At 53.3% G+C, this 14483-nt stretch overlaps 1 protein-coding gene across 3 annotated transcripts in view; it reads right to left on the reverse strand.

Annotated features, from left to right (window-relative positions):
• The window catches only part of BCL7A (BAF chromatin remodeling complex subunit BCL7A), a 30720-nt gene extending 16661 nt beyond the window's left edge, over nucleotides 1–14059 (reverse strand). The window contains exons 1-3 of one of the 3 annotated variants that reach the window (XM_072802408.1): nucleotides 13841–14059; nucleotides 6525–6606; nucleotides 2397–2493 (exon numbers count right to left, since the gene is read on the reverse strand). In XM_072802408.1, coding sequence (XP_072658509.1) covers nucleotides 2397–2493; nucleotides 6525–6606; nucleotides 13841–13932 — 271 coding nt within the window. In that variant the 5' untranslated portion in view covers nucleotides 13933–14059. The remainder of the gene's footprint in view (nucleotides 1–2396; nucleotides 2494–6524; nucleotides 6607–13840) is intronic. The other 2 variants (XM_072802407.1, XM_072802406.1) reach the window with 2 other exon arrangements.
• Nucleotides 14060–14483: the final 424 nt, after the last annotated feature.

Consider the following 14483-nt stretch of genomic DNA (forward strand, 5'->3'; position numbering starts at 1 on the left):
TTGACGGTCACTTTGTTTCATCTTCCCAACAACCTGCCAGGTAGGGGCCGGTACCTCCCTCCTGTACAGAGGGAGAGACTGAGGCTCTAAGCAGCAGAGCCCCTTGCTCAGGTTGGTCTGCCCAACTCCAAACAACCTGCTGAGGAAGCGCCAGGCAGTCACACGGTCCCAGCCAGGTAAACTGCATCTTATTCTAAGTGTACTAGTTACACAAAAGCATCCTCTTGTTAATTCTGGGACTTGGAAAAAAAAAAAAAAAAAGTGTGCTCTCCTGATTTTCCCTTTTAAGAAAATCTGAACTTCCTTCCTATACCAACCTAGGTGTGCATGTGTGTGAAAGGCAGAGACCCAACCCGTGGGTCCCAGCATGAAGTTATGTTAATTAAGGACAACAAGCACTAATGTTTAACAAGTTAGCTGCTGGAGATTAACCTGGTCACCTGGTAACCACATGACCCTGACACTCAAGTTAACACTAGTAGATTCTCAGACACGAAAGAGGTGGCTGCAGATGCCCACTACCCCAGTGGGAGCCTTTCAGATCATCCTGCCCAGGCCTATATCTTTCCTTGCCTTTGGACACATCCATGTCTGGTGGCTACACACAGGTCTTGGGTGCACATGTACTAAAATGGAAAGGATACTGAGAAGGTGAGTGAGGCTCCTATATCAGGAATGCCTGGGCTGGTGGCCACACACTTGGATTCTGCCTCCAAAGAACCTCAAGGCCACCACTGGCATTCATGAGCTTCCTAACCTGGGGCAGCCACTGCCCTGAACCTTCATTTCCTTATCTGCATGAGACTTGTTTTTACGATGAAATGAGTTAAGACATGAAATGGGCTTAGCGAGATGCTTGGCACATTGTGACAGCTCCTTAAATGTCATCTATTAACACGCCAAAGGGCTTTTAGGGAATTATCTTATTTAATACTCAAAAGGACTTTATGAAGTGGGCATTACCATTCCCATTGGACAGATTGAAAACAGACCTAAAGGTTACATGTTAAATAACAAACCCGGGGGAGATCCTGGGGAGTCAGATGTGAAAGCAGGTGGGATTTTGTCCTCTGCTCTATAAGGCTCTCACCTGTGAGCTGGGGGGGGGGTCTTCTCAATCCCTAGAGAGTGGGGATCTAAGTGATGCCAGGGGGCAGATTTGTCCCAGCTCAAATACCTAGTTAAATTGTGCCCAATAATTCAATTGCGATTGTACAGCCAGTGAGGGGCTTTCTTGACACATCAGCCATCAGCAAAACCCCTCTGTACTTTCTTGAAGCCTGCCCTCGGAGCTCGTGATTGTGTTTTCTAGAATGGTCAGCTTAGGCAAATGGCACTCCTTCCCCAGAGCAAGACAGCCCCGGAACCAGAGGGGGCAGAAACTCGATCAAACCAATATTTCCCTTTGGTGTACTTATTTATCTAATACCAGCTTGGTGTATGAAAGGCCTGGGTGGTCAAAAGGACAATAGAAACTGGGATCAAAAGATGGGAAAAGGCAAGTGGTACAAGCTGTTCTACTGGCAGACCAGGCAGGTGGTCCTGGAGTGGCCACAGCCTCTGGTAGAAACAGCTGCTGCCGCCTTGAGGGAACATACTCCCAGAGATTCTGGGTCTGATTTTTCAAAGGATGGCAGAAATGCACATTTCCTAATTTATGAATATCAGAAACCCCATTTTTCAGAAATTTTATGTTTGAATCTCTCAGGTCAGAAGTCAGGCAGGATTGCCAGGAACGTTCCGTCTCAATCTGGGCTGGTTACACGGATGAATGTAATCTGGATACATATCATGAAGCCATCACTTATGATTTGTGCCTTTCCTCTCAGTTAACAAGGCAAAACAGGAACTCAACCCCAGCAGTGTCAAAACTGCAGACTGGCTAAAGCAGGTCTCCAGCCTGGATTCAATCAGTGAGACATAACTTTTGAAAATAAGTCAGCGAAGAAAGGCAAGATGTCAATGTGGAAGGCAGGTCCCCAGGGTCCCAGAGTGATTAACAGGATGTTAAAATCCAGTTTAGAGTTTCCCAGCAGCCAAAGCAAAATCAGAAATGGAAAATATCATCATTTTTATGGTAGGTCAGGCCTAGGAGGGAAAATGAGCATATACCCAAAAAAAGAGTTCCTGAGCACACATGGGACTGACAGGTCATCTCCTGTGAGGTTTGTGTCACTAGGCAAGAAGGTCTTATTTTACGTCTCTGGCTTGTTTTATGTTTCATGGATTGCTGTGCTGGGAACAGAAGTTTCTCCTCCGCTGAGCCTTCTCTTGGGTACAGAGGCCTCCTGGTGCTGCCCAGCCCTCCTACCCTCGCCTGGAATGTGAACAAACCTGCTGGTGAGAACAAAACCCGAGGGCCCTGCCACAGCCCAGGGCCTGGCAGGAGAGCTCACCATGCATGTCCATCATCCCTGGGGAGGAGCTGTTCTCCGGCGTGGTCACCTCAGAGCCACACTTCTCATCTTTGCCTTTTTTCTTGTTCTTGTTCTTCTGGAGGAAAAAATGGAGCAGAAACTGAGTCACCATATTGTGTGTGCATGCGTAAGCAAGCCCCTGGGGGGGTGATATGAATATTTTATTCAGCTGGTTCATTTTGGAGCCCGCAAGTCTCTGGAGGGCTCTCCCTGGCCTGCATTTGAACATGTCTCATTACGGGCCTCACCTGCAGAAGGAAGGATTCTGGGGCTGGGCTGGGGGCGGGGTGGTGGAGGCTGGGCATAAACCTGCCTTGTGTGTGAGGTTAGCATTAGCAGGCATGCAAACAGCCAGGCTCATGAGAATTTCCTCCACCTTCAGAGAGAGTATCTAGGGAAAAGGCCAGAGTCACCTTGCCCAGAGCAGGTAGAGTGATGCCAGGTGAGGGATGGAGAAGACCCAGGTCACATACTCCCACTATCTGTAGGCCCCAGGGCTGACTCCCAGCATCACAATGGAAGGACAGGTGAGGAGAAAAATCCAAGGTGAAGGGATGGGGAAGAGGATGCTCTGTGTGTGCAGTCCCATTTTTTTTTCCTTTTTTAAATAAATGGAATAGAATTGTATTAGAAATTACCTGTGTCGGGCAGCCCCAGTGGCCCAGTGGTTTAGCACAGCCTGCAGCCTGGGGCGTGATCCTGGAGACCCAGGATGGAGTCCCACATCGGGCTCCCTGCATGGAGCCTGCTTCTCCCTCTGCCTGTGTCTCTGCCTCTCTCTCTCTCTGTGCCTCTCATGAATAAATAAATAAAATCTTAAAAAAGAAAAAAAATGACCTGTGTCCATGGGTAAGGCTCATTAAATTACGGCACATTCTTTCAATGTAATGTAATGCAATAATTACCAAGAATAAGACGGCTCTTCATGTCGTAATGTGGAATGATCTACAAAAATATCAGCATATTAGAATATCTCCAAGATGTATAAAAGGATGCTGTAGAACACGGGAAGGGAAGACCACTATTATTAATGGGGGAAAAAGGACATGTGGACCTCTCTCCACACGTGTGTCTGTGTGCACTTTCTCTGGAAGGATAAACAAACACTGGTCACCTCCAGGGAAATGAGCTGGGTGGCATGGGGGCCATGCACAGGGATGGGAAGCAAATTTACAGAAAGATATATATATATTTGAAAAAGTAGCATTTAAAGAATCTGCACACCTACAGAGATGGAAACTAGATTGGTGAATTCTGGGACCATGGGGCAGGTGGGGGAGTAATTCCTCACAGGTCTGAGTTTTGTTTTAAGTGTAACTAAAATGTTCTGGAATTATAACAGTGATGGCTACACACAGTAAATATATTCACACTAACTTATATACCTTCTTAGGAGAGTGAATTTTATGGCATGTGAGTTGTCATTTAAACAAACTTTTTTTTTTTTTTTTTTTAAGATCTTTATTTATTTAATCATGAGAGACACAGAGAGAGAGAGAGGCAGAGGGAGAAGCAGGCTCTATGCAGGGAGCCCGACTTAGGACTCGATCCTGGACCTCCAGGATCATGTCCTGGGCTGAAGGTGGCGCTAAACCGCTGAGCCACCTGGGCTGCCCTAAACAAATGTTTTCTGTTTTTTTTTTTAAAGACTTTATTTATTTATTCATGAGAGAGACACAGAAAGAGAGAGAGGCAGAGACACAGGCAAAGGGAGAAGCAGACTCCATGCAGGGAGCCCAATGTGGGACTCAATCCTGGGACTCCAGGATCAGGCCCTGGACCTAAGGCGGCACTAAACTGCTGAGCCACCCAGGGATCCCTTAAAGTAATGTTTGAATTTTGTAAATTGGTTTCCCTATTCAAAAGAAAAAAAAAAAAAAAACGGGCATCTGGGTGGCTCAGTTGGTTAAGCGTCTGTCTTCGGTTTGGGTTATGATCCCAGGGTCCTGGGATCGAGCCCCAAGTCCAAGGGGCTCCCTGATCCCTCCCTGTGCTTAGCAGAGAGCCTGCTTCTCTTTCTCCCTCTGCTGCCCTCCTTGTTCATGCTCTTTCTATATACATAAAATAAATAAATAAAATCTTAAAAAAAAAAAAAAGAAAAATTTGCAAGAGTTCTGAAGGGGGAGAAAATGGTGCAACCATGTTGTAATTGGGTATTTAAAAAATAAAAAGCTACCCCTCTACAACCACCAGAGACTCGGATTCAGCTGTCTGGGGTGGGACCCAGGGACCTGCATTTCTTTAAGATTCCCAGGGGACTAGATCTCAGCCAGGAGTGGGACCTATCACCCTAGAGGGAAAGAGGGTGGGGAAACAGTATATTGTACATCGTAGCTCAGAGACAATGGCAAATTAGCATTTTTCTAGTACTGTCTGCAAAGCCTTGCTGGGTTAAGTTCTCTGTTTGGTATTTGATATACTGCCTTTACACTGTTGCAGAAACCCCAGGAGCCGGATATTGCTGCTCCACTGCACAAAGAGGGAACTAGGGCCCAGCAAGGTGGAGGTCACCTGTCTGCCTCACAGGTCAATGGGGAGGGGGAACCTATCCATACCTTTTTGCCCAGCCAGGAGCTGCCCTGTCCTTCCCAACAGCCCATACATTACTTTCTCCTTGATCACAATCCATTTTGGCACTTCCCTGATGTCTGTTTCATGCTATTCTATAATTATCTTTTCCAACAAGATTATAAATTCCTTGAGAGCAAGGACCATGTCTTCTCAAATGCAACCAGCGTTTATACAACACCTAATAATGTGCAAGGCACAGACATGGGCCAGAGCCAGGAGCTGCCTTCGAGGAGCTGGCTGCACCCTGCTCTCACCTCCAGAACAGCCAGTACCAATTGCTGTGATGGGCTAGGTCTTGGGGCCTTGGAGGAAGGCAACCCTGGTGGCTCCATGAGCCCAGGCCAGAACCAGAAAAGGTGACAAACACTGACATTCTCCAGGGAGCACCAACCTGCCCAGAGAGGAGCTTGTGATCATAGGGTCAAGGATGGAGCCTCAGCCATGCCAGGAGACCTGAGACAGGTAACTGAAGATGGTGGACAGAGGCTTAGCCTCACCTTTATGGCCCCCTAGAAACCACAACACACACACACACACCCTATCCAAGCAAATAGAGTCATCCATCCAGGTGGCTCAGCGTGAGCCATCTCCCTGAACAAGAGGACTGCTCGCCATGAATAGGGAAGGCGCTCCGGGCAGTCCATGCCGAGGTCTGTAAGTGGGACCATTCTGGATGTTGACTGGAAATGACCTGAGGTCTTTGGGGGTAACTGGTCCAGGAGCCATGAGGCTGAAGAAATACCTCTGTGTAGGGCAGCAGCTGCCGGTCCCCAGTACCTCCCAGACACTAGGCACAGTTGCTGAAGCTCCCTCTAGTGGTTGTAGCCAGCATCTTGCCCACATGCCCACCCTGCCCTGCCCCACTTCCCTCCCCCACCCCCAGGGGCCCCAACAGTGGCTGTTCCCATGCCCTGAACCCTCTTGCTCTGGGGTTACCAGCAGCTCCAACCACCAGAAGGCTCTCTAACAGCAAAGAGAGCATATGTTTTGGAGTCAAACAGACCTAACACTTGCTGTGTGATTCTGGGGAGGTGACTTCACCTCTCTGAGCCTGCATCCTCACTTGCACAAAGGGGATGAAGAGATCAACACAACAGACCTGGTATGAGAAATGCATGAGGCAATGCCTGGCAGACAGGTGCTCAGGAACAGTGGCGCTACAATGATGGGAGAGGGTCTGCTTGTCTGTGGGTATGCCACACCCAAACTATGGTGCCCAGGGCCCCAGGGAGGGGACAGCTCTGCACTAAGGCATGTCCCCACTGGCATACTGTAGGGCTCTCAGCCCAGAAGAGTCAACTTGCAGGGGACACTCCCTATCACTCTGATGGCCAGACTCTGGGGCTGGACTATGAGTGGGGATGAGGACCCAGGTGCAGCAGCTTCTCCAGCTGTAAGCTGGGTCCTTCCACTTCCCAGGTGGCTTTGACCCCAGTGTGGCACACTGGTGAGCTATGGTCAACAGCACCTTCTACCCATGGTAGACGAAGTGTGGATGGTAGGGTCCACCCCAGGGGTTCAGCCCCACATACTCACATCATCCACCTTTGGCTCTGTCACAGGGACCCACTTGTAGATTCGCAGGGATGTGTCACCCACAGTCACCCACTTCTTTTCCCTGCAGAAGATGAGGAAGAGCCCATTACCAGGGGTTTTCTGGGGCAGAACCCTGCTCACCCCTCATGGGGGACACAGGCCATACTGCCTTGGAGGAGCTACAACACAGAGGCTGCTCAGCTTGGGGTAAAGGGAATGATCCAGATTACTCCAGATCTAGTAGCTGAGCTGTTGGGCAAGTCCCTTCGCCAATCTATGCCTCAGTTTCCCCATCTATTAGAACACATGGGGTCATCAATCTCTCTGGGCCGCCATGAGGATTACATGAGACAGCACATGTTAAAAGCATCCCCATGCCTTAAAGGATGTGCCTAGTGAGACTGGGAGGACAGAGGGGCTGCTGATAAGGACAATTCTGGATGAAGGGAACAGGGCCCCAGGATCCTCCAGCGTTTGCCCCACACCGCTGCCAGTTGCATAGAGCCAGTGAACAGGGCCATCCCAACCTCTTGGGCAGCAGAGAGGGCTTCAGGCCAGCAAGGCATTTCCTCCAGGGGGTAGGGAGGTCTCACCAAGGGCACCCAGGGGCTCACCCTGTCCTCCCTGCAATGCCCCTGAGGTCAGAAGAAGGGAGGCAGGAGAAGACAGAGCAAGTAACCACCCAGTGCTCGTCAGGGCAAGTGCCATTTGAAACAGCCAAGGAGGGGCAGGGGAGCAAGGGCAAACTTGGATGGCCAGTGGCCATGGCCCCAAGGGTGGGAGCACAGCCCGGACTGTGGACAACAGCCAGCCTGAAGGATGCTCTGAGACCCCACATCCTGAGTCCAAAATGAGCATGGGCTTCTGGGTCTTCCCTCCTAATACCCACATCTGCACACTGCCCCCACCCCACTCCCACCACATCCCAAACTCCTGAGGGACTGTATCCAGGACCCCACAGCTACCAGAGGCAGGTTTACAGGTAAGGAGAAAATCACAAACCATGAGAAGGAAACTGGGTGACTGGTTTTCATTAAGGATGATAATTAATACCCTTCCCCTCCACACCACTCTGCTCCAAGCCACCAACACTCCCTAGATTCCTGCCACAGCCTCTAAACTTTGATCCCTGACCCCTGAAGTCTACAAGTCAGGTCATGTCCCTGCCCCTAACACTGGGAATGAGAGCCAGAGGCCATGCACCTGACAATATCGAGGCTCAGAGGAATCACACAGAAAGCAAGCTGGAACTCCATCCAAGCAGTTTGGGCTCCAGGGTCCCTGTTCCTGGCACCAGGCTCTGCCATCTTAGGAGAAGTGGGAAGTCACAAAGGATCTCTCTCAGCTGTCTGATGAGGACGTTAGCTGATTCAAGGAACCGACAGTGGAATGGAGGGCCAGATGCACAGGTGGCATAGCTTCCAGAAGCCCCCAACAATCTTAGTGACAAGGGTTCCACTAGAACTGAGATTTATGTGTGGCATAAGCTTCTCTGTGAGCTCCCAGGTACCTGAGCAGCCTTCCTTCTATGGGTGGGTGGCCTTCATGTGCTGGTGGGACACGTTACACCTGGCACTCCTTCACCATGGGGGGCTCAGGGCACCCAAACACACTCAAAGCCAGGCAACCCAAACCACAGAAACCTCCATTCCCCAAATCATGCCTCTGCATGTCCTACATGTTCCCTGCTGGAAGAAGCCACGGTTTGGTTTTTATTTATTTTAGGACCATGTCTAGTGCCTTCTATGTGCTAAGCTCCCATACACACTTGCTCTAATATTCCCATAACCTTTTATGGCAGGAACAGTCACTTTCCCCATTTGACAGATAAAGAAACCAAGGCACAAGAAGATCAAGGTGTTTTTCCCAGGGCCAATATTCAAAGCTTCCACATGGCATTGCTTTTAGGAACAGCTCCTCCCACCCCCATCCTTGCCCTCTTTTAGTCCAGAAAGAATTAAACAAAGGCACATATCTAAGTCACCACCCATCCATTTCCTATGTCCTGGAGGCAAGATGGACAACCCATAATCCCTGTCCTTCCCCACCTTCATTCTGAATAATCAGAAGATACCTGGAAGGGACAGGGGCATTCCAAGAACAACCCTGGTGACAAACAATAATAACAGCCATCATGTGCCAAAGGTGTATGTCTGCCGAGTACTTTATTTACAATAAAGCCCTCTCCCCCAAAAACTGCTCAATAAGTCTATGAGAGGAGAACCATGGTCACTCCGTTTTACAGATGGGAAACAAGAGGTCCAGAGAGGTTACAGAACTAGTTCATGGTCACACAGCTAGCCCAAGGCAGAACCAGGACTGGGCACAGGCTCTGACCAAGAGCCCACTCTCTGCTATTCTATCTCCTGTGAAAAACTAAGAAATCATTCCACAGAGCACATCTCCGTTACAGAAGCTGGACAAAGAAACACAAATCACTAGCATCCCACGCAAATGGCCAAAGGCACTCACTACTCACAATCCCTCAACTGACTTCATGGGCCAGGGCCCAGTAGGTCGGCAAATCCAAGGTTTGTGCTAAAAACAAAAACAAAAGTAATTGACTTGCAAAACATAGGACGCAGCATCTCAAGGCAGAAAGTGTGCCAGATCTGGGCTTTGCAGCCTACATGCGAGCCAAGATGAATCCCCAAGCTGCACATGCTTCCCTGAGTGGTTGAGGGCCCTGCAACCTAAGGGCGGACACGGCCAGGTTCTCATGCCTCCCTTTGTTGTAGTTGGTGACCCCATGGCCTGAGTCCCCCAACTCAGCCCAAAGATTAGAAACCTTTCTTCAGTTGCCTTTCTACTGGATACTGAGGGGCTACAGGACGTAAGGAAAAGCATTAAGAACCCAACCTCAGGAATGGACCTGCGGTCTGGCCTTTGCCCACCAGCCCAGCAGGGAGACAAGGTCCTGGGCCTCAGGCAGTAAGTTAGAGCAAGCACCAGGCAGGACAGAATGGATTTCACAGACATGACCAGTGAGTGGGCTCTGAGTGTCTCCTCCTGCTGGCAGCACCTTGCGCTCAGAGAAACAGTGGAGTTCCTACTAGATCCCCGAACCTATCATCCCAGAGCACACAGCCCCTGCCCTCATTGAGGGAATTAAGCTGCACTCACTACTTCATATCTGGGGTGGCAAACAAGTGCCCAACAGGTATGTTTTGTCTGGTCTGCACACTCGTTTTTTAAATTTTAACTAATTGACAAGCTTTAAGAAGAAAAAAATCAGGGGCGCCTGAGTGGCTCAGTGGGTTAAGCGTCTGCCTTGGGCTCAGGTGATGATGATCTTAGAGTTCTGAGATCAAGCCCTGTGTCAGGCTCCCTGCCTGCAGGGAACCTGCTTCTCCCTCTCCTCCCTGCTTGTGGTCTCTCTTTCAAATAAAAAAACAACAACAAATAAATAAATAAAAAGTGAAGAAGAAAGAAGAAGAAGAAGAAAGACTACATAGAAATCTAGATTGCTGACTACTCTGATAAACACAGTGCCTTGGCCACAAGGGGCCCACGTGCCTGAGGAACAAGGACTCTCAAGGAGCTCCCAGCACTTACTCCCCTGGAGGCTTTGGACCCAGATTCAGCAGGCTGCACCCCCACCTTGCCACAAAGCTGCCTGTGGGCACACCCTGAGTGCTTCTGCCCTGCTGCTCCCCCACACCGTAACCAGTGAGGCTTAAGTATGTACCTTTCCCCCCTCCAGACTTGGGCTCCTGGACAAAAGGGGGTCCCAGCTATAGCAATAAAGCCCCAAACACTCCCCTGCCCCCAGCACAGGCTCCCATATAAACCACAAGCACCTGTCACAGATTGTCTAGACCAAGGTCAATTTCTAATGTTTTTCCCGGTCCAGGTCCAAAGGCTAGCCAAGGAGACCATCTTGGGGTCACTGCCCGAGGGGACCCCACTGGCTCCCTCAAAGAGACTGCAAATCCCTCACTTTGATTTCACCTCCCAGGGCTAGTCCTTGACACCTTAGGAGGTCTTGTCTATGACTGGTGTTGTCCTAACTAGGCCCAGGCTCATCTGCCCTGCCCTGCACTTGGCAGGATGGTATCCCCAAATGTAAAGTGGTGAGGGCCTAAACACGGTCAAGTTTCTTCCTCCCTCAGGGATGAGTGGGAAGTCTCCAGGGAACAGGACTCTCTCCTTCAGTAAGTCACTGAGGGACCCTTCAGACCAAGGGCCCAGGGGTCCCAGGGGTCCCAGGGCCTACTCTGTGGCTCAAGTCTTTGTCTCCCACCCAATGACCCTCCTCCCCTGCTCTTCTCCACCCACACTGGGCCCCTAACCCTGGCCCAGTTTCCCAAAAGGGGGCCCACCATTTTGTTCTTCTTCCAGCCATCTTGTGGCTGCTTCGCAGCCTACCAGCCTGCCTTGCTGGGATACCAGACAAGGGAGGAAAAACAGCTGGTGGCTAGGGATGGTGTGGTCACGGCTGGCTGCTGGCTTTTTCAAGGTTGGCAGAGGGGGGGATTTTTAGGGGTCACCAGGGCTGAGAAGAAATACTACCCTAGAGTTACGGAATAAATGGTATTCCAGATACCTCTGTTCTCTGGATAAAATATAGGATGCTGAATTCAATTTGAATTTCAGATATGTAACATTTACATAAGTATGTGTAAGTATGTCCCAATACTGCATGGGACATACTTACACTAAAATTTATACACATATATCACTTATTTTTATTTTATTTTTTTTATATCACTTATTTTTAAAAAGTTATTTCATTGTTTATCCAAAATTCAAATTTAACTAGGTATCCTCTAATTTTATTTGCTAAATCTGGCAACCCGATGTCCCCGCTACTAGTGAAACGCATGGTTGGTGGCCACGCAGTTAATAAACAACCCAAAGCCTCAAGGACTGACTGGAAGGACTATTCTGAAAGTACAGTGAAGGTGAGATTTGACTTCTCAAGGGCCAGGGAAACCCTGGAAATAAAATGAAGTATTTTTTGCTTAAAACGGGCAGGGAAAAAAGAAAAAAGAAAAAAAAATTAGCAAAACATAAATGTTACAGCATCCACCTTACAATAAGGACACCATTAGTGACTGTTCCTATTTGCAGGAGTAAGTGCTTTTGGAGATACGATCCTGTTCTAAGAAGGAGAAAGCAGCACTGAGACCCGGTGCTGCCATGGCTCAAGAAGTTTGTCCAAGGTCACAGCAAGAAAGTGAACTGGAAGCCTGGCCATTAGACCCTGAAGTCTGAGGTCTTTATCATAACCTGTTTCCCAAAACACAGGGAGGGAGGGAGGGAGGGCAACACGTTCTTGTCCCCTTCCCCCAAACACAGGCCTGGCCAAGTGAGCTAGGCAATACTGCCCGCCTCCAGGCTGCCTGTCCTGCCACCCACAGGGCAGAAAACCCCATAGCTCCATCTGCCCTCCCTGCAGAGCAGCTGGCCGACTGGCCCTACAGGAGCAGCTGTCAGGGTGCAAGAGCCTCTGTCCTGCTGGGAACCTGGAGCAGAAAGCTCCACCACGCCTCCTTGAACAGAGAAAGGCAGCTTGCCCCCAGCCCCTTTCTCACCTCCTGGGCCCTGACAGAAGGGACCCAGGCCCAGACACTGGTTCTTTCTTTGCACAGGCTCTAAGACAGGGGACAACCCTAGCCTTCCCTCTGGGAATCCCACCAGAGAGGGGACTGTGGGCTTGTTTTCCTGTGTGTGTTTTGGCCTTGCAGCTGTTACTGCCATTTTTAAATGGCTCCAGTTAGGCACTGGGCACCCTGCGTGCCCTGGGGAGCTCCCACAGCCCCCGAAAACTCCGATCTCAACTTTGGAAGGCCTCCCCTTCTCACGGTTCTGAAAATTCTTTGTCCCATTGGAGCCAAACCCAGCCCTCGGCCGGGCATCCGGCCATCCGCAGAGAGCCCTTTCCATAGGAGGCCCAGGGGCACGTGGACTTTATTGATTTTCCTCTTGCCTTTTTTGTTGGGTTTGACTCAGAAAGGACAGCTAACTTGTGATCCGGCGAGGCTGGAGGCTCACCCCCAGCGGTTTTTAGAGACCAAGGCCTTACTCAAGAAATGCCACCCCTGAACATAAACACACCCCACCAGGGGCCTGCCCAGTTTTTTAGGCTTTAAGTCAAAGGTCAGGACGAGCTGGCGAGGGCTGACACTCGGGACGTCGAGGCTGCTCCTCCCTCTCCCTGACCCAGGTGAAGCCGTGGGAAAAACAAATAATAATAATAAAGTTGAAATCAAGGAGCTGGGAGTTTTCAACAAGTCCGCCCGGGGGGATGTGCTCGCGCGGCGACGTGCTTGCGCCCGGGGCCTGGCCCGCGGCGGCCGATGCGGGGCCAGACCCTCGACCGGAGGCGAACACGTTCGGTCGCGCGAATCGCGACGAGGCGGCGCCGGACGGACCCCGGCGTGAGCCCCGGGAACACGCGCGGCCGACGCCGAACCTTCTCTCCCCCGCGCAGAGAACAAAAACAACGGCTCTCTCGGCACCACGCACACGAGCCGCGGCTCTGGGAAGGGCAGACTCGGCCGAGGAGCGGCTTCGGGCCAGAAGGGTGGGCCCGGGCCGGCTGGAAGGGGGTGCCCGGCGCCCCGGGCCCGGGCCCGCCGCCGCCCGGCGCTTCCTCCTCGCGCTCGCCCCCATCTTTCTTCCTCGCCCAGAGCCCTCGCTCCAGGCAGCCCAAAGCGCTAAATTTAAACGGCTCGCGCTCTGCAAACTCCGCAGACTCGAGGGCGCCCGGGCCTGGGAGGCGGGGAGCGAGCGGCGAGCGAGCCAGCCGGCCGGGGAGGGAGGGGGAGGGAGGGGGAGGGAGGCCCGGCGCGCGGGCAGGGGCGCGGGGGCCGGCGCTGCGCCGCCCGGGGCGCGCGGGGAGGAGACGGAGACGGCGGCGGCCCGCTCGGAGCCTGCACAATGGAGCTCGCGCTCTCCCCTCCGCCGCCGGCATCGCGGCCCCGGCGCGCGGGAAGCCGCTTTCATGTGACTTGCACAAAACGAAATGGCTTCTGGGGCCGGCCCCGAGCCCCCCTCCCGGGAGCCGAGCGCCGCGGCGGGGCCGGCCCGCCGCTCCACCCGCCCGGCCCGGGGCGCCCCGCCGCCTCCAGGCTGCCGCCGCCGCCGCCGCCGCCGCCGCCGCCGCCACCGCGCCAGGTGGGCGACGGGCGCGAGCGCACCTGGGCAGCGGCCACGGCCCCCGCCTCGCGCAGGTGACCCGGCTCGCGCGCCGCCCGCCGCTCCAAGTCCCGGGCCCGCGGCGCCCGCCGGCTTTTTGTATGTGCTCCGGGGGTCGGGGCGGCCGCGGCGCCGGGCGGGCGGGCGGGAGGCGGGCAGGCGCCTCCGCTTACCATTTGCGCACTTTCTCGATAGCCGCCATGACCCTCTTGATATCATCTTTGGCGCGGCTCCTGGTCTCGGCTCGAACCGACCTGCCCGACATGGTTCTGGCGGGGAGAGAGAGGCTGGGGGAGCGCGCCCGCCGGGTCCTGCTCGCGCTCCGCGGCGGCCACACTCGCGCCCGCCCGCCCGCCCGCTCACTCACTCACACACTCACACACACACTCTCTCACACACTCACACACACTCACACACACACACACAAAGCCGGAGCCGCCGCGCGCCCGGGGCCCAGTGCGCAAGCGCCGGGCGCCAGCTGCACCGAGCAGGGGGAGCAGCGCCGCCGCGGCCGCCAGCAGTGCGGCCTCCGGGCGCCCCGCCGCCGCCCGCCCCGCGAGCCGCCCCCGCCCCCGGCCCGGCGCCCGCGACCCCCGCGACCCCCGCCACCCCCGCGCCCCCGGGGGAGGCGGCCGGCGGCCCCCGGCTCCCCGCGCCCCGCCGCCCGCTCGGCGCGCGGACACTCACTCGGAGGCCGAAGGGGCCGCGGGGTGCCCCCCGCTCCCCGGGAGGGCGGCCGGCCGTGCAGGGGGGCGCACTCCTTGGGAGCCACCTCGGCTGCCGGTGCGCGGCCCCGGGTGTGCGTGGCAGCGGGTG

The sequence above is a fragment of the Canis lupus genome, chromosome 27 (assembly GCF_048164855.1).
Source record: "Canis lupus baileyi chromosome 27, mCanLup2.hap1, whole genome shotgun sequence".
Taxonomy (NCBI): Eukaryota; Metazoa; Chordata; class Mammalia; order Carnivora; family Canidae; genus Canis; species Canis lupus.